This window comes from Oncorhynchus gorbuscha, unplaced genomic scaffold (genome assembly GCF_021184085.1).
Source record: "Oncorhynchus gorbuscha isolate QuinsamMale2020 ecotype Even-year unplaced genomic scaffold, OgorEven_v1.0 Un_scaffold_1141, whole genome shotgun sequence".
NCBI classification, from domain to species: Eukaryota; Metazoa; Chordata; class Actinopteri; order Salmoniformes; family Salmonidae; genus Oncorhynchus; species Oncorhynchus gorbuscha.
In genome coordinates, this window is record NW_025746010.1 from 132501 (window position 1) to 157985 (window position 25485).

General features: G+C 44.1%; 1 protein-coding gene and 1 pseudogene across 1 annotated transcript; both read left to right on the top strand.

Moving 5' to 3' along the window:
- LOC124021613 overlaps nt 1–16351 on the top strand; it is a 17018-nt pseudogene extending 667 nt beyond the window's left edge.
- Nucleotides 16352–23251: 6900 nt separating this feature from the next.
- Nucleotides 23252–24705, top strand: LOC124021614 (UPF0687 protein C20orf27 homolog). Its single transcript, XM_046336757.1, has 3 exons — nt 23252–23365; nt 24015–24151; nt 24484–24705. The coding sequence occupies exons 1-3, from the start codon at nt 23347–23349 to the stop codon at nt 24688–24690; spliced, it is 363 nt and encodes a 120-aa protein (XP_046192713.1). The 5' UTR covers nt 23252–23346; the 3' UTR covers nt 24691–24705.
- The last annotated feature ends 780 nt before the right edge of the window (nt 24706–25485 follow it).

Here is a 25485-nt window from a genome sequence, read left to right on the forward strand (position 1 = left end):
TTCCACAGTAGGCCTAGCTCCTTCTAGCCAGCTAGATATTTCTCCAGTAGGTAGCTAACTACAGTATCTAGGCCGGGCTCCGAAATGAAGGGTGTCCTGTTGTCCCGGTGATGATAAAATGTCTGGAATGTCTGGGAAGATTCATTACACTCTTGGACAGTTCTGGGAGGATATATCTAAATTCATACAACTACTGTACATACAAAACACGTAATTATAATACGCTGTTAAAGCTGATGGAAGAGATTAGAACATTTAGCTTCAAATGTTAATGAGCTATTATTTCTGCACATTTTAAGCACAGCAATGTGCACTAAACAGTAGGTTATGTGTCAATGTTCCAAATGCAATCCATGGGAACACTCTGTTCTAAAGAGCTACATTCAGGCTACACAGAATAGATATACATACGCTAGTATTCCAATGTTGACCTTTTTACAGGCCATTTTTTAATGTGAATTTCTGTCTCAGCCCCATTTATCTACTTCAGTAGCAAATTAAATGACTGTGAATGACATAGGTTCTCAAGTAGACCCATGTTGGCATATCAAAACTTTAAACAAAATATGTAGACTATTTTAATTTGGGATGGTTCATCTTCATTTTGGGGCGATTTAAATTGCACTTCAGAACGATTCTGGGATGGTGATAAAACGGTTAATATATTGGATAACTATGTCAACTCCACTCTTGCTGTGACAAAAAAGGACTTCCGACTTCAGTGCTTTCAAATGAGTTCCGACATTGAGCGCGGCCTCCTGTGGTCGGATAAAAACAAATAATAATAACTAAAAAAATAACAATAATTTTTATTTAAAAAGGATGTGCCTCTTGGGGCCCCTTATAGGCTCGATCCCAGCCCCTGACTCACAATTGATCAGTCACAATAATTTACTATGCAGTTTATTTGAATGTTAATAATCAGTTACCCAATCAAGGCAGGGCCAGCCCCCACCTCTTCTCCTCCCCCATCTGATGATTATCAGAGCGGCAGCAGGCAGCAGCAGGCTGTCTACACTCACTGAGAGCTCCTGAGTCTTCCTGTGGTTGGTGGTTGCAGTAAAAAAGTACTAATTATATACTACATACATACTGTACATATAATATATAACCCTTGAACTCAACTCTGGATCTCAAAGCCAGTTCCACTGCATTTGTTCATTGATCCCCTCTAATTTACTGATTGTGGCTGTATCCGGCACCGACAGAGATGGCCACCTCGCTTCGCGTTCCTAGGAAACTATGCAGTACTTCATTTTTTATGTATTATTTCTTACACTGTTACCCCAGAAAATCTTAAGTTTTATTACATACAGCCGGGAGGAACTATTGGATCTAAGAGCAACATCAACTTACCAACATTAACACCAGGAATACGACTTTCCCGAAGCGGATCCTCTGTTTGGTCCACCTCCCAGGACAATGGGCCGCAGAAGGGGCAGACGGAGCGGTCCTCTGGTCAGGCTCCGTAGACAGACACATCGCCCACCAATCCTGAGTATACTACTCGCCAATGTCCAGACTCTTGACAACAAGGTAGACGAAATCCGAGCAAGGTTTACCTTCCAGAGAGACATCAGAGATTGTAACATTCTTTGTTTCACGGAAATGTGGCTCACTGAGGATACGTTATCGGAGTCGGTACAGCCACCTGGTTTCTTCATGCAGCGCACCAACAGAAACAAGCATCTCTCTGGTAAGAAGAGAGAAGGGGTGTATGCCTTATGATTAATGAGTCGTGGTGTCATCATAACAACATACAGGAACTCAAGTCCTTTTGTTCACCTGATCTAGAATTCCTTACAATCAAATGCCGATCGCATTATCTACCAAGAGAATTCTCTTCAAGTATAATCACAGTCGTGTATATCCCGCAGACACCTTGATGGCCCTGAAAGAACTTCAATGGACTCTATGTAAACTGGAAACCACATATACTGAGGCTGCATTTATTGTAGCTGGGGATTTTAATAAGGCTAATCTTAAAACAATGAATGAGCGACCCGGGCTGGCACATTTCTGGATCATTGTTACTCTAACTTCCACGACGCAAGCAAAGCCCTCCCTCGCCCTCCTTTCAGAAAATCTGACCACGACTCCATTTTTGTTGCTCCCAGCCAGGTCTGCTCAGGTCTGTTCAACGCTGGTCAGACCAATCTGATTCCACACTTCAAGATTGCTTCGATCACATGGACTGGGATATGTTCCACTCACTTCCGTCATCATGAAGTGCTTTGAGAGACTAGTCAAGGATCATATCACCTCCACCCTATCTGACACCCTAGACCCACTCCAATTTGCTTCCCGCCCCAATAGGTCCACAGACAACGCAATCGCAATCACACTGCCCTAACTCATTTCAGCCCTCTCCTGTACTCCCTGTTCACTCATGACTGCACGGCTATGCACTCCTCCAACTCAAATATCAAGATTGCAGACGATACTACAGTGGTAGGCTTGATTACCAACAATGACGAGACGGTCTACAGGGAGGAGTTGAGGCCCGCAGAGTGTGGTGTAAGGACAATTATCTCACACTTAACGTCAACAAAACAAAGGAGATGATCGTGGACTTCAGGAAACAGCAGAGGGAGCTGCCCCTATCCACATCAACGGGACAGTAGTGGAGAAGGTGGAAAGTTTTAAGTTCCTCGCCGTACACACCATGGACAAACTGAAATGGTCAACCCACATAGACAGTGTGGTGAAGAAGGCGCAACGGCGCCTCTTCAACCACAGGAGGCTGAAGAAATTTGGCTTGACACCAAAAACACTCAAAGCTGTTACAGAGGCACAATCGAGAGCATCCTGTCGGGCTGTATCACCACCTTGTATGGAAACTGCTCACCCACAACCGTAAGGCTCTCCAGAGGGTAGTGAGGTCTGCACAACGCATCACCGGGGGCAAACTACCTCCAGGACACCTACACCACCTCTCACAGGATGGCAAAAAAGATCATCAAGGACAACAACCACCCGAGCCACTGCCTGTTCACCCCGCTATCATACAGAAGGCGAGGTCAGTACAGGTGCATCAAAGCTGGGACTGAGAGACTGAAAAACAGCTTCTATCTCAAGGCCATCGGACTGTTAAACAGCCATCACTAACAATGAGTGGCTGCTGCCAACATACTGATTCAAATATCAAACCACTTTAATAATTACAAATTGGATGTAGTAAATGTATCACCAGTCACTTTAAACAATGGCACTTTATATAATGTTTACATATCCTACATTACTCATCTCATATGGATATACTGTATATCATCTACTGCATCTTGCTTATGCCGTTCGGCCATCGCTCATCCATATATTTATATGTACATATTCTTATTCATTCCTTTACACTTGTGTGTATAAAGTAGTTGTGAAATTGTTAGATTACTTGTTAGATATTAGTGCATGGTTGGAACTAGAAGCACAAGGATTTCGCTACACTCGCATTAACATCTGCTAACCATGTGTATGTGACCAATAACATTTGATTTGATTTGATTTAGACCTGGGACACCAGGTCGGTGCAATTAATTATTTAGTTGAACAGAAAACCAGCAGGCTCCGGCCCTCGAAGGGTAAGAGCTGAGTACCCCTGATATGTAATATTAAAATAAATAATAGATACATAATATATTTCCTTTATTATTATATATATATATATTTTAAGTATATCATTTTTGTTTGCTCTCTCTTGGGCCCACCACGGGCCTGGGACCCCCAGGGGCTTCTGCCTGGTAATCTCCTGCATTCATCTGGCTCTGGTCCCTTGTGTGTTGGCCTATATAGGAGTCATTTTGAGTTCTATCAACTTTAAGTCCTGTGTGACTGTGAGTCTTGTCCCACAAAATACGTGTCTTTGATAGCCAGCTCTGTACATTTATCTGCATCCAATAATTGATGGAAATGGAAGTATTATGTCATTGATTTCACGTTGCCTAGTCACCTGATAGTTGATGATGAGTAGTAGAAGAACTCAAGGTACAGATGCATGATAAGACAGATGGCAAGTACCTGTGGATTTTCCTGCAAGAGAACATTAGTATGAGATAACACAGTGAAGGAAGTGAAGAAGTGCATTCTATTTCAACCAGTATGGCTTTGGGTGACCAAAGCCAATCATGTCATTCATGTCATACATTTTATCAACAAATTCAAACACTACTAACTTATAAAACAAAAGGCTGATTTGTCCCCAATTTTGATCAAATATTCCGACCTGTCACTTGCGGTCACGTTGCGCTTATGAAAATATATATAATATCGTAAGGATGTGGTAGCCTAAACCTACTGATGATGTTTAACACGTGTTCTTCAATCATTTTTAAGATCTGACATGCCATGCAGCCCAGTGCAGCGCAAGACATGTCATAGGCCAATGGTTAACCAATCATATTTATCAAATCCTGAAAGGCAAAATTCCAGGTAACCTTGGAGAGGAAAGTTATGCCTTACAAGTTTGCTTCTGAGGAAGAGCTTCAAAAGTAAGTAAGTAGCTTTATTAGGTGGAAATATAGAAGGTCATTTCATCAAACTTCATTGAAAATATAGATGTTTTTCTTGAGACAATATGTGTGGGCATAGGCAGATATTGCAATTGGAGGAAGCATTTGGGCATATTCTATAATGAGATTCAATAGACTACATCTGTCCGTACAAACGTTGAGAAATGATGACGTAATTTACATTTGTATTGCAATCTTCCACCTTAAACCCCATGATCTCTCTCTCTGTGTGTGTGTGTGTGTGTGTGTGTGTGTGTGTGTGTGTGTGTGTGTGTGTGTGTGTGTGTGTGTGTGTGTGTGTGTGTGTGTGTGTGTGTGTGTGTGTGTGTGTGTGTGTGTGTGTGTGTGTGTGTGTGTGTGTGTGTGTGTGTGTGTGTGTGTGTGTGAGAGAGTGCGTGCATATGGATATTTTACATGTGGCCACCCTAGTATGGCTACTGACATTAACCATAAACAAATGAAAGATAATAATAAGTACTAAGAACATGACATACCCTGGGTGGTCATGACATAGGCTGGGTGGTCATGACATAGGCTGGGTGGTCATGACATAGGCTGGGTGGTCATGACATAGGCTGGGTGGTCATGACATAGGCTGGGTGGTCATGACATAGGCTGGGTGGTCATGACATACCCTGGGTGGTCATGACATAGGCTGGGTGGTCATGACATAGGCTGGGTGGTCATGACATAGGCTGGGTGGTCATGACATAGGCTGGGTGGTCATGACATACCCTGGGTGGTCATGACATAGGCTGGGTGGTCATGACATAGGCTGGGTGGTCATGACATAGGCTGGGTGGTCATGACATAGGCTGGGTGGTCATGACATACCCTGGGTGGTCATGACATAGGCTGGGTGGTCATGACATAGGCTGGGTGGTCATGACATAGGCTGGGTGGTCATGACATAGGCTGGGTGGTCATGATATACCCTGGGTGGTCATGACATACCCTGGGTGGTCATGACATAGGCTGGGTGGTCATGACATACCCTGGGTGGTCATGACATAGGCTGGGTGGTCATGATATACCCTGGGTGGTTATGACATACCCTGGGTGGTCATGACATAGGCTGGGTGGTCATGATATACCCTGGGTGGTCATGACATAGGCTGGGTGGTCATGATATACCCTGGGTGGTCATGACATAGGCTGGGTGGTCATGACATACCCTGGGTGGTCATGACATAGGCTGGGTGGTCATGATATACCCTGGGTGGTCATGACATAGGCTGGGTGGTCATGACATAGGCTGGGTGGTCATGACATAGGCTGGGTGGTCATGACATAGGCTGGGTGGTCATGACATAGGCTGGGTGGTCATGACATACCCTGGGTGGTCATGACATAGGCTGGGTGGTCATGACATAGGCTGGGTGGTCATGACATAGGCTGGGTGGTCATGACATAGGCTGGGTGGTCATGACATAGGCTGGGTGGTCATGACATACCCTGGGTGGTCATGACATACCCTGGGTGGTCATGACATACCCTGGGTGGTCATGACATACCCTGGGTGGTCATGACATAGGCTGGGTGGTCATGATATACCCTGGGTGGTTATGACATACCCTGGGTGGTCATGACATAGGCTGGGTGGTCATGATATACCCTGGGTGGTCATGACATAGGCTGGGTGGTCATGATATACCCTGGGTGGTCATGACATAGGCTGGTTGGTCATGACATACCCTGGGTGGTCATGACATAGGCTGGGTGGTCATGATATACCCTGGGTGGTCATGACATACCCTGGGTGGTCATGACATAGGCTGGGTGGTCATGATATACCCTGGGTGGTCATGACATAGGCTGGGTGGTCATGATATACCCTGGGTGGTCATGACATAGGCTGGGTGGTCATGACATAGGCTGGGTGGTCATGACATAGGCTGGGTGGTCATGACATAGGCTGGGTGGTCATGACATAGGCTGGGTGGTTTTGACATAGCATGTGTGGTAATGACATAGTCTAGGTAGTGATTTGTGAAAGTAACATTGTGTGAGCCCCAAATAGCAGTTTAGGTTACAGTGCAAACAAGTAAGTGAGGATTACTAGCAGTCTTATTTTGTGTTTTAAACATATTGCCTAGTTATAGTGCATGTTTAAAGATGTTTCCTGTCAGGCAGAGCCTGTGGCCGAACAACAGCCTGAAGGCCTATTGATCCTTGTTTTCTCCAAACAGACCAGGTTGTTTTTACCATGTTGTAATAGGCAACAGTATCAGCGCTGGTTGAGGTCTCCTCTGTGCTACCGGTCCTACTTCATTCCACTCCCTGCCTGATGTGACAGATACAGGCCTACTGTGTGAGCTAACTAGGGTAAACATCAGTCAGAGTGCACAGACCACATTCTTCTACATTATCTCACAGGCAGCCATGCTTGACTGAGACAAATGTTCCTCTGTGGAGGACACAGTCTGTGTGTGTGTGTGTGTGTGTGTGTGTGTGTGTGTGTGTGTGTGTGTGTGTGTGTGTGTGTGTGTGTGTGTGTGTGTGTGTGTGTGTGTGTGTGTGTGTGTGTGTGTGTGTGTGTGTGTGTGTGTGTGTGTGTGTGTGTGTGTGTGTGTGTGTGTGTGTGTGTGTTATGTAATACAGTGCTGACAGACATTAACTAAACTAAAGGGACATTTACACACACTCTCAATCCACCTAATACCTGGGAGCTCCTGTCCCCTAGCTGCAGAGATCCAGATAAGTAGCCCTACCAGCCAGCCCTAGTGTCTCACCAGCCTCCAGCCTCAGCCCCAGCCTCCAGCCCCAGCCCCAGCCCCAGCCCCAGCCCCAGCCCCAGCCCCAGCCCCAGCCCCAGCCTCCAGCCCCAGCCTCCAGCCCCAGCCCCAGCCCCAGCCCCAGCCCCAGCCTCCAGCCCCAGCCTCCAGCCCCAGCCTCCAGCCCCAGCCCCAGCCCCAGCCCCAGCCCCAGCCCTAGCCTCAGCCTCAGCCCCAGCCTCAGCCTCAGCCTCAGCCCCAGTCCCAGCCCCAGCCCCAGCCCCAGCCCCAGCCCCATCCCTAGCCCCAGCCCCAGCCCCAGCCTCAGCCTCCAGCCCCAGCCCCAGCCCCAGCCCCAGCCCCAGCCCCAGCCCCAGCCCCAGCCCCAGCCCCAGCCCCAGCCTCAGCCTCCAGCCCCAGCCCCAGCCCCAGCCCCAGCCCCAGCCCCAGCCTCCAGCCCCAGTCCCAGCCCCAGCCCCAGCCAGGCTCCCTCTGGGCTGGGCAGATTCCTCTCAACAAACTTTTTAATGACACCTAACACTTGTGTTCTGTTGCCCCCTAGCTGCAGAGCTCCAGACGAGTAGCCCTACCAGCCAGCCTTACCGTCTCCCCAGCAGAGGTACAGACCAGTAGCTCTACCAGCCAGCCTTACCGTCTCCCCAGCAGAGGTACAGACCAGTAGCTCTACCAGCCAGCCCTACCATCTCCCCAGCAGAGGTCCAGACCAGTAGCTCTACCATTTTCCCCAGAATGGCTCTCTCCGGACCGGGTGGCTTCCTCTCTGAGGATCAGTTCATCTGTTCTATCTGCCTGGATGTGTTCACCAACCCAGTCTCCACACCCTGTGGTCACAGCTACTGTCTGGACTGCATCTCCACCTACTGGGATGGTGTGTATTGTGGCTTTGTACATATGAAACTATACATACTACCTGAAATATAAGTGTTTACATAGGTCTATACTGTACACTACCTGAAATATAAGTGTTTACATAGGTCTATATACTGTAGACTACCTGAAATATAAGTGTAGACTACCTGAAATATAAGTGTTTACATAGGTCTATATACTGTAGACTACCTGAAATATAAGTGTTTACATAGGTCTATATACTGTAGACTACCTGAAATATAAGTGTTTACATAGGTCTATATACTGTAGACTACCTGAAATATAAATGTTTACATAGGTCTATATACTGTAGACTACCTGAAATATAAATGTTTACATAGGCCTATATACTGTAGACTACCTGAAATGTAAATGTTTACATAGGTCTATATACTGTAGACTACCTGAAATATAAGTGTTTACATAGGCCTATAGACCCTACACAACTTGAAATATAAATGTTTACATAGGTCTATATATTGTAAATTACCTGAAATGTAAATGTTTACATAGGTCTATATACTGTAGACTACCTGAAATATAAATGTACATTTGTTTGTATGTACATGAGCCCAATACATTCAACAACTTACATCCATGCAATCTTATTGGTTGTTTCCTATTAGTAGGCCTATTTCATCACATCCCCATTCAGAGATCAATTGTATTCCGCCATGTGAATGAATGAACTGTAACTTGTTGTTGAAGGAGGAGGAGGGAAGACGTGTGTGTGCCCGCTGTGTAAGGAGAGCTTCAAGAAGAGGCCGGAACTTCACATCAACCGCACCCTGAAGGAGATCACCGAGCAGTTTAAGAAGATGGCGGACGGATTGGACCGGGGGGCCATGGTGTTTGAAGGAGGGATTGAGAGTCAAGGTTGGGGTGGCGGTGGAAATGAGGGGGTGTCATACGGGGTTGAGCGTCCTCCGGTCCCTCCAAAACCCCCAGGGATGGGTGTGATGCCTGGGGATTTGTTGTTGGAGATGAAGACCAGGTTCCAACGACCATCGAACTCCAGAACCCCTCCGCCCGTCCTCCACCCCCACCCACCCTCACCCTTCTCCTCCAACACCACCGCCCTCTCGCCCCCCGCCCCTCCTGTTGTCCCACGCAGATACACCCTGAGCGGGCCGGCTGATTCCTTCACCGGACGCGCCTCTCTGTCCTGAACACCAGAGGGGACTGGAGTTCTTCTGCCGGACAGACCAGACGTGTGGGTGTGCCGTGTGCATGGAGGGAGAGCACCATGGACACCAGGTTATACCAGCCAAGAGAGAGTGGCTCATTAAGAAGGTAGGGAGAGGGACAGAAGTGGAGGAACACGTGTGTGAACTAATTCTGATGGAGATGTAGGGTACTCCAATTGCAATGCTACTACTGTAGAAATGAAAACATACTGTATTAACCAAAGCTATATAGTCAGTTTAATAATCTCTACACAAAAGAGACTGGGTGTTTGAAACATATTTAAATTGTGTTAATCACATGCTTCGAGGTAGAGGTAGATATGTACATACTAGGAATACGGAATAAGTACATTGCAGTATGTTGACTCCGGTCTGTTGCTGTATGCAGTCTCAGTTGGAAATCACAGAGGCAGAGCTGAGGGACATGATCACACAGAGAGAAAAGAAGGTGGAGGACATCAGGACATCACTGGAGAACATACAGGTCTGGAACACACACACACACAGACACACACACACAGACACAGCGCACACAGACACAGCGCACACACACACACACACACACACACACACACACACACACACACACACACACACACACACACACACACACACACACACACACACACACACACACACACACACACACACACACACACACACACACACACACACACACACACACACACACAGTACACACACACACACACAGCACACACAGAACACACACACAGACACAGTACACACACAAGGACACAGAACACACACACAGTCACAGTACACACACACAGTACACACACAGACACAGTACACAGTACACAGTACATAGTACACTGAACACAGTACACTGAACACAGTACACAGAACACACATACAGACACAGTATACACATACAGAACACACGTACAAACACAGTACACACACGCAGAACACACAGTCACAGTACACACACACACACAGTACACACACAGAGACACAGTACACAAACAGAGACGCACTACACACATACATACCACACATACAGACACAGTACACACACACAGACACAGAACACACACACAGTCACAGTACACAAACACACAGTACACAGAACACACACAGACACAGTACACACATACAGAACACACACACAGACACAGTACACAAACACACAGACACAGTACACAGAACACACACAGACACAGTACACACACAGAGAACACAGAGACAGTACAGACACACAGAACACCCACACACAGTACCCACACACACAGAGCGTACTGTGCAATTAATTTTCTCTCTCTCCCCCCCTCCCTCCCCTCTTTGTCTTTCCATCCTCTCTCCCTGCCCCTCATCATCCCTCTCTCTCCCTCCCCTCTTTGTCTTTCCATCCTCCCTCTCCTCTCTCTCTCTCTCTCTCTCTCTCTCTCTCTCTCTCTCTCTCTCTCTCTCTCTCTCTCTCTCTCTCTCTCTCTCTCTCTCTCTCTCTCTCCCCAGGTGTGTGCGGAGCATGAGACAGCAGGCAGCATGCATGTGTTCTCTGCCCTGGTGAGCTCTGTGGAGAGGAGCCAGGCAGAGCTGTTGGAGGTGATAGAGATGTCACAGCGGGCTGCACAGCACCGAGGACAGACCCTCATCAGAGACCTAGAGCAGGTCTCTTTTTATATTAATTAATATTTACAATATTATTAAAACTTAAATCACATGAAATGCGATGCATTGTACTAGATTTGGCTAAACAGCTCATTTACATCTTCAGTAGGTGATCAATAAAATAAATTCATACTGCTATCTTTTTTTGCTACTGATATTGGTGATTGTTGTCTTTGTGACTGTGTTGCTGCAATGGTTGACAAACCAATTCCCTCTGGGATGATTAGTAATAAAGCATTTCTTGTCTTTTCTTTCCTATCACAGGAGATCTCTGAGCTGAGGAAGAGAAGCGCTACCCTCACCCAGCTAGCCCAGTCTGATGACTACGTACTTTTCTTCAAGGTTAGAGACTCTTTCTGTTCATCACATCTTTTTTTCTTTATTCATCCTTTTCAACAATTTCTACCTTTTTTAAACCGTTGTTTCCTTCAGTTAACTTAGTTACAAGGTAAGAGGTACTTTTCCTTTCCATTCTCTTCATTTAAAATTATCTTGCCTCTTGTTTTTTCTCATTCATTTATTCCTCCATTCTCTTTATTCCTCTTCTCAGACATTCTCCACCCCGCCTCAGACCCGGGATTGGTCGGATGCTGTTGTGACCTCTGACCTCACCTCAGGGGCGGTGCTTCTGACTGTCAATCAAATGGTGGAGCGGTTTCGGGAGGAGCTCAAGAGACTGCCGGAGATCTGTGAGTTATGACTGACCGTTGTAGATCTCCTATACATTCTATCTATGAGTACTATCAGTTTCAAAGTGGGCAAAACTGGTTGAAATTACCTCAAGATTTTACCACTTTTGCTCGCTGGGTTGTTGCAAGTGACAAACAAAGAATATCACCAATACTGTAGTGTTGAGACGGTCTAATATACTTTATGAGCATTACTAGGCTACAATAATGTAGTGTTGAGATGTCTAATTTTACTTTATGAGCACTACTAGGCTACAATACTGTAGTGTTGTGACTGTCTAACTTACCTTCATGAACACTACTAGGCTACAATACTGTAGTGTTGAGACGGTCTAACTTTACTTTATGAACACGACTAGGCTACAATACAATATGTAGAGGATGATGTAGACCATCGATTCTCAACTGGTGGGTCGTGACCCAAATTTAGGTCGCAAGCGGTTTTGAATGGGTTGTGTGTGTGTCAATAAAATAAATATAAAATTTAATAAAAAATACTCCAGTCTAAACTTAAACAATTTAAACCAGGTAGAGAGTGTGAATAATAAATTTAAAAAATGATAATGAACTTACTTTTTTTTTTTATAATTTAATCTCTGAACAGTTTGTCTTCAATCACAGTATTTTCAATATAAAGCTATTAGCAGCACTATTTTGGTTGATTTTGTTGTCTCAAACCAGTGAGTTTATTAACAATCTTCATCAAGAACATGGGCAAAATGTATTTATTGACAATGAAAGAGGTGGGAATGTTGTTCCCTTGTCATATAATTACTATATTCAAAATCAATACAGAATTAAAAATAGTTTTTCAGATTATATTTTGCAGATTATTTTTCCCAATGCAAATATTGTGTCGTGACAGACAAGCTGGTTAATTTAGGGTCCCAAGGCAAAACCAGTTGAGAACCTATAGACCCATAAACTGCATTGTCTTTTCTTGGCCAGGTCTGCGTCCTCAACCTCAAACAGACCAATCCGTGGGAGATATAGTCCAAGTAAGGTTTACACGCTCAAAGTACCATCCCATCTGTATCTTTTAGTGTTAACTATGATCTAATATGTGTCTGATATTGATTAATGCATTCTCTTATGTTTGGCCAGGGTTGCGTCCTCAACCTCAACCAGAACAATCTGTGGGAAGATGTAGTCCAAGTATGATTTTCATTCATGTCTGTGTCACACTCAAAGTCCCAGCTCCTCCCATTCTGTGTGTCTAATAATCTATACGGTATTGATTTGATGTATTCTATTTTGTTTGGCCAGGTTTGCTTTCTCAACCAAACTATGCTGTCGGAAGAACTAGTCCAAGTAAGTGCAAGATAACATTCATGTCTCTGTCACACTCACAGACCCAACAGTCTAATAATTCATACAGTAATTGATTTCCTGTATTCTAATTTGTTTGTCCAGATTTACCTTCTCAACCAGACCAGTCGTTGGGAAGAAGTAGTCCAAGTTAGATTTAATTCACTGTTTCTTCTGTCACACTCATCCCTTTCCATTTGTTTCTAATAATAATACTGTATTTGATTACATGATATTGTTTTGCCAGGTTTGCGTTCTCCACCTCCACCAGAACACTCTGTAGGAAGAGATAGTCCAGGTTTGTGTTCTCCACCTCCACCAGAACACTCTGTAGGAAGAGATAGTCCAGGTTTGCGTTCTCCACCTCCACCAGAACACTCTGTAGGAAGAGATTGTCCAGGTTTGTGTTCTCCACCTCCACCAGAACACTCTGTAGGAAGAGATAGTCCAGGTTTGCGTTCTCCACCTCCACCAGAACACTCTGTAGGAAGAGATAGTCCAGTTTTGCGTTCTCCACCTCCACCAGAACACTCTATAGGAAGAGATAGTCCAGGTTTGCGTTCTCCACCTCCACCAGAACACTCTGTAGGAAGAGATAGTCCAGGTTTGTGTTCTCCACCTCCACCAGAACACTCTGTAGGAAGAGATAGTCCAGGTTTGTGTTCTCCACCTCCACCAGAACACTACCTAAGCCGGCTGGTCGTTCATTCTATCAGTTCGGTTGCCAGAGACGCGACCCAGTCATTCAGTTCTGTATCTATGAATGTGATCCAGTCGTTCAGTTCTGTATCTATGAATGTGATCCAGTCGTTCAGTTCTGTATCTATGAATGTGATCCAGTCGTTCAGTTCTGTATCTATGAATGCGACCCAGTCGTTCAGTTCTGTATCTATGAATGTGATCCAGTCGTTCAGTTCTGTATCTATGAATGTGATCCAGTCGTTCAGTTCTGTATCTATGAATGCGATCCAGTCATTCATTCTAAATGTTCCATTGCCATACTGGCTGGAAACGTTTTATCCCTTGCTTGCTAGCTTGCCAACTACGGCTAACTTACAGTCACGTCAAACAGTGCAGCCAGAATATCAACAGTAGCTGCATTAGCATTAGTTTAAGCTGTTATCTAGTGACATTTATTTGGATACATCCACAACAATGAGCTGATGAGGCGCGATTTGGCCTGGCGTAGAACATGTTCTATCCCATCAGGACGCTGTTGGTCAGAGGAGCTAGCCAACAACACAATCACTTCAGATTGAAGCTGGAACAACTGCAAACTAGCTGCACTTCGTCTCGTTTTACCTTTTTTCAATTGACATTTCTTGCTATACTGTATACCTAATGCCAGCTGATTCATGATTTAGACTGGCTGAGAAACACTGCCTGTCTGTCTCATCCCGACTCCCAACAACTTCATTACCATGGGACAGCTGGAGATCCAATTTGAATATTGAAACTACGTTGAACATGTCGGAGAGACAGACAGGTTTATACAAATCTCAGCTGTTGAAAACTAAATGTTAGTCTAAAAAAAATGTGAGATAACGTCTAGATATCTTTTTATAGTGGAGATAAAGTTCATGACTTCCCTGCCTGGGCTGATGAGACAGTGGATTGTGCAGTCTGATGGAACAGAGTAAATAGGCATTTTAACATGATAGATTTAGCCGGTGGTAACTTGTGGAATAGACACCGGCTGGAATGAGATTTTAACCAATCAGCATTTAGGATTAGACCCACCCATTGTTTTATTACATGTATTCACTTTTGTTTGGCCAGATTGGCTTTCTCAACCTCAACCAGACCAGTCAGTGGGAAGAAATCCAAAACCAAGTAAGGTTTTGATTCATTTATTAACTCAAAGTCCCAGTCATGTGATAATACATACAGTATTTGATGAGGGGTTAGATGGTTTAACACCTCTCTCTCTCTCTCTCTCTCCCTCTCCCTCTCCCTCTCTCTCTCTCTCTCTCTCTCTCCCTCTCCCTCTCCCCTCTCTCTCTCTCTCTCTCTCTCTCTCTCTCTCTCCCTCTCCCTCTCTCCTCTCTCTCTCTCTCTCTCTCTCTCTCTCTCTCTCTCTCTCTCTCTCTCTCTCTCTCCCTCTCTCTCTCTCTCTCTCTCTCTCCCCTCTCTCTCTCTCTCTCTCTCTCTCTCTCTCTCTCTCTCTCTCTCTCTCTCTCTCCAGAGGTGAGGAGAGTGCAGGAATATGCAGGTATGTACTTCCTTCTTCCTTTATCATGTTTTCTGTGTTCATGTGTCAAGCACATTTCTGCTAGTTATAGACACAAAACTGCTGATTGAACTCTTGATTGGTGATTGATGACTTTTTCTCCCTCTTTCTCTATGCCTCTGTTCTCTCCTTCTCTCCCTCTGTATGTCTCTCTCTCTGCCCACCCTCCCCTTCTACCTCACCCTCTCCCCTCCTCTCCCTCTCAGTGGACATAACCCTGGACCCCCTCACCGCCCACCCACGCCTGCTCATCTCCGACGACGGCAAGCAGGTGCGCTGCTGGGACCGCTACCAGCACGTGGCGGACGGCCCTGAGCGCTTTGACCGTGTGGTCTGCGTCCTCGGGCGCCAGGCCTTCTCTTCGGGACGCCATTACTGGGAGGTGAGAACAGAAGCAGGGCTGGTTTCATTCCAACAGCCACCAGGCTGAAGAACAGTGGCTCATAATGGGGCCTGATAGATGGAGGGACTGTATGCCAGGGATGATGTCAATATACATGTGCTCACCTTCCAGTGTTGTTGTATTGAATGATGTTGTATTGTAGTGTATTGATTATGACTTTGGGTGATTTGTATTCGTAGGTGGAGGTGGGTGGGAAGACGGACTGGGACCTGGGCGTGGCTAGCCACTCCATCAACAGGAAAGGGAAGATCATAGTAAGCCCTGCCCACGGCTACTGGTTCCTGAGTCTCCGGGATAAGAACGACTACGCGTTCCGAACGGAACCGTCGACAGCGCTGGGCCTCAACCACAAACCCAACCGTATAGGGATCTACGTAGACTGTGATAAGGGACAGGTGTCCTTCTATAACGTGGACGCTAAGATGCTCATCTATACATTCACCGACAGCTTCTCGGATGTCATTCATCCCTTCTTCAGCCCTTGCACCAATAAGTCTGGCAGGAACGAGGCGCCGCTCATCATTTGTCCTGTCTCGATGCCTCTGGTGGACTGAGATGGGTTTTCGTTTTTTGTTAATTCCTTAAGGTAGTTTCATTCAGTCTGTCCTTGTTCAATGTTCTTCACTGAGCCAATAGGACGGGACTGGATAGGTCAAAGCAATATGGTGGAAGCTATAGCTGATGCGCCCAATATACCCAGATGTCTCATGTCAACATAGGGAAGGGAACAAGGCCAGAAGAGAGGGAACAATTTTGTGGAATGAAATACAGTCTCTTAGAACCATTCATAATGACCTCCTCTGTTCTATGGAGCTGACCAATGGATAATCTGGATACTGAGTCTGGATCGGACTGATCATTTTGACCAATACAACCGACTACAGTCCATCAGTCTGAGAATTAAGGATTTCACCATCTGTCCTTATCACACGATGGATTAATCTGTCTATATAGGGTCATATGTGTCTCACATGGCTCCCTATTCCTATATAGTCTGCTTCTTTGACAAGAGGCCCCATGGGCCCTATGTATTGCATTACTATAGGGAATAGTGTGCTATTTGTGACATAACCACAGTCATTACAAATAAAACATATTACTTGTACATTACAATCCAATTTTTGAAGAATGTCCACAATAAACCGAATGTAAACTATGTGGACTGGGAGCCACTGAGTAAGACCCAGAGACAGACACAAAGACAAAGAATCCTTTATGAGCCAGTCAATTTAGTCGTCGTATTCTACACAGAGTGGACAAAACATTAAGAACACCTGCTCTTTCCATGACATGGACTGACCAGGTGAATCCAGGTGAACGCTTTGAGCCCTTACTGATGTCACTTGTTAAATCCACTTACATCAGTGTAGATGAAGGGGAGGAGACAGGATAAATATGGATTTTTAAGCCTTGTGACAATTGAGACATGGATTGCGTATGTGTGCCATTCGGAGGGTGAATGGGCAAGACGAGAGATGTAAGTGCCTTTGAACGGGGTATGGTAGTAGGTGCCCGGCTCACCGGTTTGTCTCAAGAACTGCAACGCTGCTGGGTTTTTCACGCTCAACATATTGGATAGCCTGGGGTGAATGAGACTGAATACTTTTTGGAAAATTATATTAGTGACAGAATATATTTGAATCATGTTGTAATAGGAGTTCAATTGGAGGCTAATCTAATAAATCATTGCATGAATTTTTCTAAAATAACCCTGACCTTGAGTTGTCAATCTTCTTGAACTTTCTAGTACAGTATTGTATAGGCTATTATATTATATTATACCCTGTTAGAGCCTATTAAATTAGCATATTCAATAAGGCTACAAATAAAATATTTATCCAATTGATAGCCTGCATTTCATTAAATCTGAAAGCAGGTATAGGGCCAATACCACAACTATCTAATAGGCAGAATAATTACAGTGTAAACGTGATGTTTACATGAGGGGTGTTGAAAAACTTCCCTCCCCGCGATGCCTGCATCCGCCGTTGACTGCAGCTAAAGGTCACCGAGAAAGCTACGTGCCAGGTATGGCTGTTGTAGACTGCGTCGGTCCGGAGGAGGAGAGCTGGAGAGGAGACTGAGTAGAGCCTCGGAAATAAGAGATCAGACAAACACAGCAAGCAGCATGCCGTTTGGGATAGTAACGCTTCCCACTGTCCGATACCATCATCACTAAGCACTGAACAAATATCCAAAGCGGTAAGTGCTTCGAAAGGTTTTTTTAATTACGTTACACATTTTCATAAACGTTTTCTTGCAGCTGGGGGGAATCCAGTTCGGAGGTTCATATCGTATTGACATCTAACTGGGCGTAGGCTAGGCTATCTGCCGATCTGTCCGTCTGTCTGTCTGTCTCTCTCTCTCAGGTTGAATATATTCGATTTGATTTATATCACAATGACAATATAACGAATATGTTGTTGTCCAAATATATTCGTCGCAGTTTTGCCCATCCGTTGAAACGACAGCAAATGCAACTCTGTGCCTATGTTCCAGTTTTGATGCGCACTCCATCCAATGGGCATGCAGTGTGTGTGATCATCAACATGGAAATTGTAACATTAGAATAAAAACACTGGTGGGCTATGTGATTGAAAGGAACAGCATTGAATTGGCTATATATTCAATAAACAACCAAAGCAGCCTAATGAACACCTGTTCGCAAGTATTTTGTAATTAGGCTAAAACCGGTGAAAAATGTCCCGGGCGGCGCATGTATCGATGTCCCTCCCTGTTGATGCGGTGGTCGCGGTTCGGGGCTGAGTCGTTCCCAACAGTGCCGCATTTGCATGTAGAACAGTGACAGTGTCAAATAAGGTAGAAGCCTACCAACCGCGATGCCTTTGCACAATGCGTCCAGGTCCCACTGATAACTGCAGTGGTGTAAAGTAACAAAGTAAAATCTACTTTGAAGTAGACGACTACTTAATTATTTTTGGGGGATATCTGTACGTTACTTGAAGCCTTCAACAGTGCATTTTGAAAGTTTTCATACCCCTTGACACTTTCCACATTTTGTTAGGTTACAGCCTTTTTTTTAAAATGTATATATTTTTACTCATCAATCTACACATAATACTCCACAATAACAAAGAAAAAACAGGTTTGCAAAAAAAATAAAACATTACATTTACATAAGTATTCAGACCCTTTACTCAGTACTTTGTTGAAGTACCTTTGGCAATGATTACAGCCTTGAGTCTTCTTGGGTATGATGCTACAAGCTTGGCACATCTGTACTTGTGGAGTTTCTCCCATTCTTCTCTGCTGATCCTCTCAAGCTCTGTCAGGTTGGATGGGGAGCGTCGCTGCTCAGCTATTTTCAGGTCTCTCCAGAGATGTTCCATTGGGTTCAAATCCGGACTCTGGCTGGGCCTCTCAAGGACATTCAGAGACTGGTCCCGAAGCCACTCCTGCATTGTCTTGGCTGTGTGCTTAGGGTTGTTGTCCTGTTGGAAGGTCTGAGGTCTGGGGCAGGTTTTCGTCAAGGATCTCTCTGTACTTTGCACAGTTCATCTTTCCCAGTTCATCGTTCCCTGATCCCGATTATTGGAGGACAAAAAACCGATACCGATTAATCGGCCAATTTAAAAAAATATATATTTATAATAATGACAATTACAACAATACTGAATGAACACTTATTTTAACTTAATATAATACATCAATAAAATCAATTTAGCCTCAAATAAATAATGAAACATGTTCAATTTGGTTTAAATAATGCAAAAACAATGTTTTGGAGAAGTAAAAGTGCAAAATGTGCCATGTAAAAAAGCTAACGTTTGAGTTCCTTGCTCAGAACATGAGAACATATGAAAGCTGGTGGTTCCTTTCAACATGAGACTTCAATATTGCAAGGTAAGAGATTTTAGGTTGTAGTTAATATATTATTTATAGGACTATTTCTCTCTATACCATTTGTATTTCATATACCTTTGACTATTGGATGTGCTTATAGGCACTATAGTATTGCCAGTGTAACAGTATACCTTCCGTCCCTCTCCTCGCCCCTACCTGGGCTCGAACCAGGAACACATCGACAACAGCCACACTCGAAACAGCGTTACCCATCACTCCACAAAAGCCGCGGGGGGAATAACTACTCCAAGTCTCAGAGCGAATGACGTTTGAAACGCTATTAGCGTTGCAAACCCCGCTAACTAGCTAGCCATTTCACATCGGTTACACCAGCCATTAGGCTGATAGGCTTGAAGTCATAAACAGCGCTGTGCTTGTGAAGAGCTGCTGGCAAAACGCACGAAAGTGCTGTTTGAATGAATGCTTACGAGCCTGCTGCTGCCTACCATCGCTCAGTCAGACTGCTCTATCAAATCATAGACTTAACTATAACATAACACACAGAAATATGAGCCTTTGGTCATTAATATGGTAGAATCCAGAAACTATCATTTCGAAAACAAAACGTTTATTATTTCAGTGAAATACGGAACCGTTCGGTATTTTATCTAATGGGTTAACATCCCTAAGTCTAAATATTCTTGTTACATTGCACAACCTTCAATGTCATGCCATAATTACGTACAATTCTGGCAAATTAGTTTGCAATGAGCAAGGCTGCCCAAACTGTTGCATATACCCTGACTCTGTGCAATGAACGGAAGAGAAGTGACACAATTTCACCTGGTTAATATTGCCTGCTAACCTGGATTTCTTTTAGTTAAATATGCAGGTTTAAATATATATACTTCTGTGTTTTGATTTTAAGAAAGGCATTGATGTTCATGGTTAGGTACACATTGGAGCAACGATACGCACCGCATCGATTATATGCAACGCAAGACACGCTAGATAAACTAGTACGATCATCAACCATGTGTAGTTAACTAGTGATTATGATTGATTGATTGTTTTTTATAAGATAAGTTTAATGCTAGCTTGCAACTTACCTTGGATCTACTGCATTCGCGTAACAGGCAGGCTCCTCATGGAGTGCAATGAGAGGCAGGTGGTTAGAGCGTTGGACTAGTTAACTGTAAGGTTGCAAGATCCCCCGAGCGAACGAGGTGAAAATGTGTCGTTTTGCACCTGAACAAGCAGATAACCCACCGTTCCTAGGCCATCATTGAAAATAAGAATGTGTTCTTAACTGAATTGCCTAGTTAAATAAAGGTATAAACATTTTGTTTTTAAATAGGCAAAATCGAAGCCCAAAAATACAGATTTCCGATTGTTATGAAAACTTGAAATCGGCCCTAATTAATCGGCCATTAAGTGTCCATCGGGTTCTTGGTCACCTCCCTGACCAAGGCCCTTCTCCCTTGATTGCTCAGTTTGGCTTGGCGGCCAGCTCTAGGAAGAGTCTTGGTGGTTCCAAACGTCTTCCATTTAAGAATGATGAAAGCAACTGTTTTCTTGGGGACCTTCAATGCTGCAGTATTTTTGGGGGTACCTTTCCCCTGATCTGTGCCTTAACACAATCCTGTCACGGAGCTCTACAGACAATTCCTTCGACCTCATGGTTTGGTTTTTGCTCTGACGTGCACTGTCAACTGTGGGACCTTAAATAGACAGGTGTGTGCCTTTCTAAATCATGTCCAATCAATTGAATATATCACAGGTGGACTCCAATCAAGTTGTAGAAACATCTTAAGGATGATGAATGAAAACTGGAAGCACCTGAACTAAATTTCAAGTCTCATAGCAAAGTGTCTGAATACTTATGTAAATAAGGTATTTATGCTTTTTATTTTTAATACATTTGCAAACATTTCTAAAAACCTTTGCTTTGTCATTATCGGGTATAGATTGATAAAAATATATATATAAAAAAATATAGAATAATGCAGTAACGTAACAAAATGTGGAACAAGTGAAGGGGTCTGAATACTTTCCGAATGCACTGTACTTTATTAGGCCTTATTGTCCCTGACACCAACAGTAGGCTACTAGATAATGGAATACTTAGCAGGACAGGGAAGAATGGTCCAATTCATACAGTTATCAAGAGAACATCCTTGGTCATCCATACTGCCTCTGATCTGGCAAACTCACTTAACACAGATGCTTTGTTTGTAAATTATGTCTGAGTGTTTGTAAATGGTCTGTTGGTCAGTGTTGGAGGGTGCCCCTGGCTATCCATTAAAAAAAGCTAATTGTGCCGTCTGGTTTGCTTTATATAAGGAATTTGGATGGATTTATATCTTCTACTTTTGATCCTTAAAGCTACAATATATAACTTTTTGGGTGACCCCAACCAAATGCACATAGAAATGTGAGTGATAGATATGTCATTCTCATTGAAAGCAAGTATAAGAAGTGGTGTATCTATTCTATGTGCTCCATTTCTATGGTTCCCATTCTTAAGTTTTGTTTTTGCGTCTTTTACTTTCCGTTTTGCACACCAGCTTCAAACAGCTTCAAATAAAATAATTTTGGTTATGGAAAATATATTTCACAGCAGTTTTCATGGTCCAATGATTCTCTACTTGCTTTTTTTGCCACATAAACTGAAATTAGGCAAACTATTACAATTTTAGCAACCAGGAAATGGAGTTATTTCTGCATAGTGCATCTTTAAGTGTATTTAAAAGCAGATCGTTTTAGATTTTTACTCAAGTAGTATTCTACTGGGTGACTTTCACTTCCACTTCAGTCATTTTCAATTAGGGTCTTTAATTTAACTCAAGGATGACAATTGGGTACTTTTTCCACAACTGGATAACTGTCGATGGTACATTAAGGCCGTTATAAATAGAATGGAATGAGCTTCTCTCTGTTCTGTGTTCTATTTCCTCCCCATTCTAGTTTAGGTTACATAACACTCAAGGCTATTCCCCCTCCAGTGTTTCCGTATTAGGGAGGATTGTGTGAATTAGGCTCGGTACCCAACTCCCAATGGTAAAACTGTAAGAAATGACTCTTTCTAATTTCTTCCTCTAATCCCACCTGGTAAGCTTTGGCGGCAGAGATAAGCTTCTTTAGTGAGCAGGTCAGGGAGTCGTTTAGCCGTGCCTTTGTCTGCAACACTGGACTGGACTCACAGCTGGGCGCTTCTAATGATATTGATAAAGCCGCAGTAGGATTAAATGTAAGGTCAAAGGTTATTGTTGACGTGCGGAAACAGATGGCACCCTATTCCCCTATTGGACCGTGTTAAAAGAAATGCACTAGGGTACCATTTGGAACTCAGTCTAGGGCTCTATCCAGCGGATTGATACGCTACAATACCAGAGTACTTTTGGGCAGAAGTTGCTACCTGGCACAGAGCTAAAGAAAATAAACCACTTTACCATTATGACTTTGCCAGTGACACTTTAGTTTATTTTACTTTTACTTTAGGAATATCATAGAATTATTGCCAAACACCATGCGACAAGTAACCTCAGATGTGAGTGCTTTTCCTATTTTGATTCACAGGTCTAGGATCAGCCATCGCTTATACCCAAATCATGACCGTAATTAGAGGGGAAAGTGTTTAACTGACCTAGGGGCTACTTTGTCCTACTTCTAGTTCTAAGAGGTGGTTTAGTCTGAGGGAAGTTTTTGGCAGAAAATGACAGAAGCCAGAAGAAACTGTTGTTGAGGAGCTGTCACCTTTACAAAGAAATTGTGACTTGGTCTCTCTTTCTCTCCCTCTTTCACCTCACTCTTCACCTCTTTCATTCCTCATCTGCTCCCCCCTTTTCTCTCTCCATCTCTCTTGTTCTCCCTCTCTCTCTATCTCCTTACATTGTTCCTTGTCATGTTCTCTGAAGGAGGGTAATGATGACATCACAAATTCAGACTGATACAGTGTGATCCATCATTCCTGGCCTGACGTTGACATGGCAACAGGCAGGAAGGGTGAGTCCTTGACTTCTGTGTGTGTGTTTGTTTGTTTGTCTGTTTCTGTCTGTCTGTCTGTTTCTGTCTGTCTGTCTGTCTGTCTGTCTGTCTGTCTGTCTGTCTGTCTGTCTGTCTGTCTGTCTGTCTGTCTGTCTGTCTGTCTGTCTGTCTGTCTGTCTGTCTGTCTGTCTGTCTGTCTGTCTGTCTGTCTGTCTGTCTGTCTGTCTGTCTGTCTGTCTGTCTGTCTGTCTGTCTGTCTGTCTGTCTGTCTGTCTGTCTGTCTGTCTGTCTGTCTGTCTGTCTGTCTGTCTGTCTGTCTGTCTGTCTGTCTGTCTGTCTGTGTCTAACTGATATCGCCCAAACATTAATTAATTGATCTGCCAGCGATTGTCTCTAAGTGAATGGATTTTCAATCCCTTCCCGCTGTTTGTAAAGCCCTAATGCCATGTCAGACCTAAGTTATACTGATGGACCAAAACACTAACTCTCTCCCACTCTCTCCTGCTCTCTGTCTCACTCTCTCTCTCATAAAAGCGCAATGAAAACTTGCAGTCGTATACAGCTGCTTAGCCATGCATGAATGATATGTGTGTGCGTGTGTTCAGTACGTGCCTGTGTGTGTATTTCTGTCCCTGACCGAGCCACGCCCTTACTGACTCTTCCCCAGGGTCCACCTCAAAGGGAGGAAGTGTGCGTTTCCCTGACGACGAGGATGCCATGGGCTCCCCTGTTCACCGTGAGGACAAAGCCAATGATTCTTCCATCCCTGCTCTCCCAGAGCCTGATGGGAACTTCCTGGTTAAGGTGGGCGGGGTTTGGAATACGAATGCTCGAATTGCTTGTGCCAAGTTCAGTAGGCAAACATTTGTTGAACATTTCAGATTGAAATGTTATGAATAGAGCAGACATGATTCCTTATTCTACAGGTCATAGGGCCATGTTTGTTCTCCATAACATATTTCTACAACATTATGCCCTGCTCAATGCACCCCTGATGGGTACCTACATAATAACTACTTAACACATTTCATAAGAAGTGTGTGAGTATTTAATAAGTATTTATATAATTTATACTGTGTTTCTCCTCTCTCTCTCTCTCTCTCTCTCTCTCACACACACTCTCTCTCTCTTTTCAGGTAGGGTTCCTGAGGAGTCTGCATCGTTATGAGATCGTCTTCACCCTCCCAGAGGTGCCTGTGCTGGGGAAAGATGTGTGCTCCCTCCCTTCCTCCTCATCACCAACTCCCAGACCCCTCCTCAAAGTCAACCGTGTCACACCCACACCAGAGGGTACGTTGGAGACCAGGGCCGTATGCATTAGGGCATGTCAAAGAAAACGTTAAACCGTTTTGCAATGGAAAATGAAAATTAGTGTTTCTTATTGTAGTCCAGCTATTCCCTTCCTGTTTCAATCAGTTTTTATACTGTTCGAAGCCTATTGAATGCGACCCAGGATAGAAACTGAGATGATTGCTTCTGTGTTCCTTGAACAGGATCCAAATCGTCCAAATGGATATGAAATGAGTAAATGGATATATTGGTAAAGATGGGTGCAGTGTAGACCTGAAAGTGGCAGAAAACCACTAACAAGGCATATCTAATCTCCCATGTGCCCCTCTGCCAACAAACATATTAGCACCATAACAAGACACTGTTTCTGTCATTACTGTAACCTACTATTACAGCAACTGGTATGTTATCAAACCTGTGAAACTTGAATGTCTGTCCGGATCACTGGCGAAGGTCTCTTCCTTCTTCTACCTTTTCTCCCCCTCCATCCCCTGTCCCCAATGAATACTTGTCTGGCGCAAAGGCAACAATTTCCCTACCTCTTCCCCTTTTATCACCTATTCTACATTCTTTAGATCCGCTCTCCATCCCCTGTTCCCCACCAATGCCATCCGACCCATGGAGGGTGAGGCTCTGATCGGAATTACCAGAGGAATATAACCACCACCAGACAGTCATTACCAGAGGAATATAACTACCACCAGACAGGCATTACCAGAGGAATATAACCACCACCAGACAGTCATTACCAGAGGAATATAACCACCATCAGACAGTCATTACTAGAGGAATATAACCACCATCAGACAGTCATTACTAGAGGAATATAACCACCATCAGACAGTCAT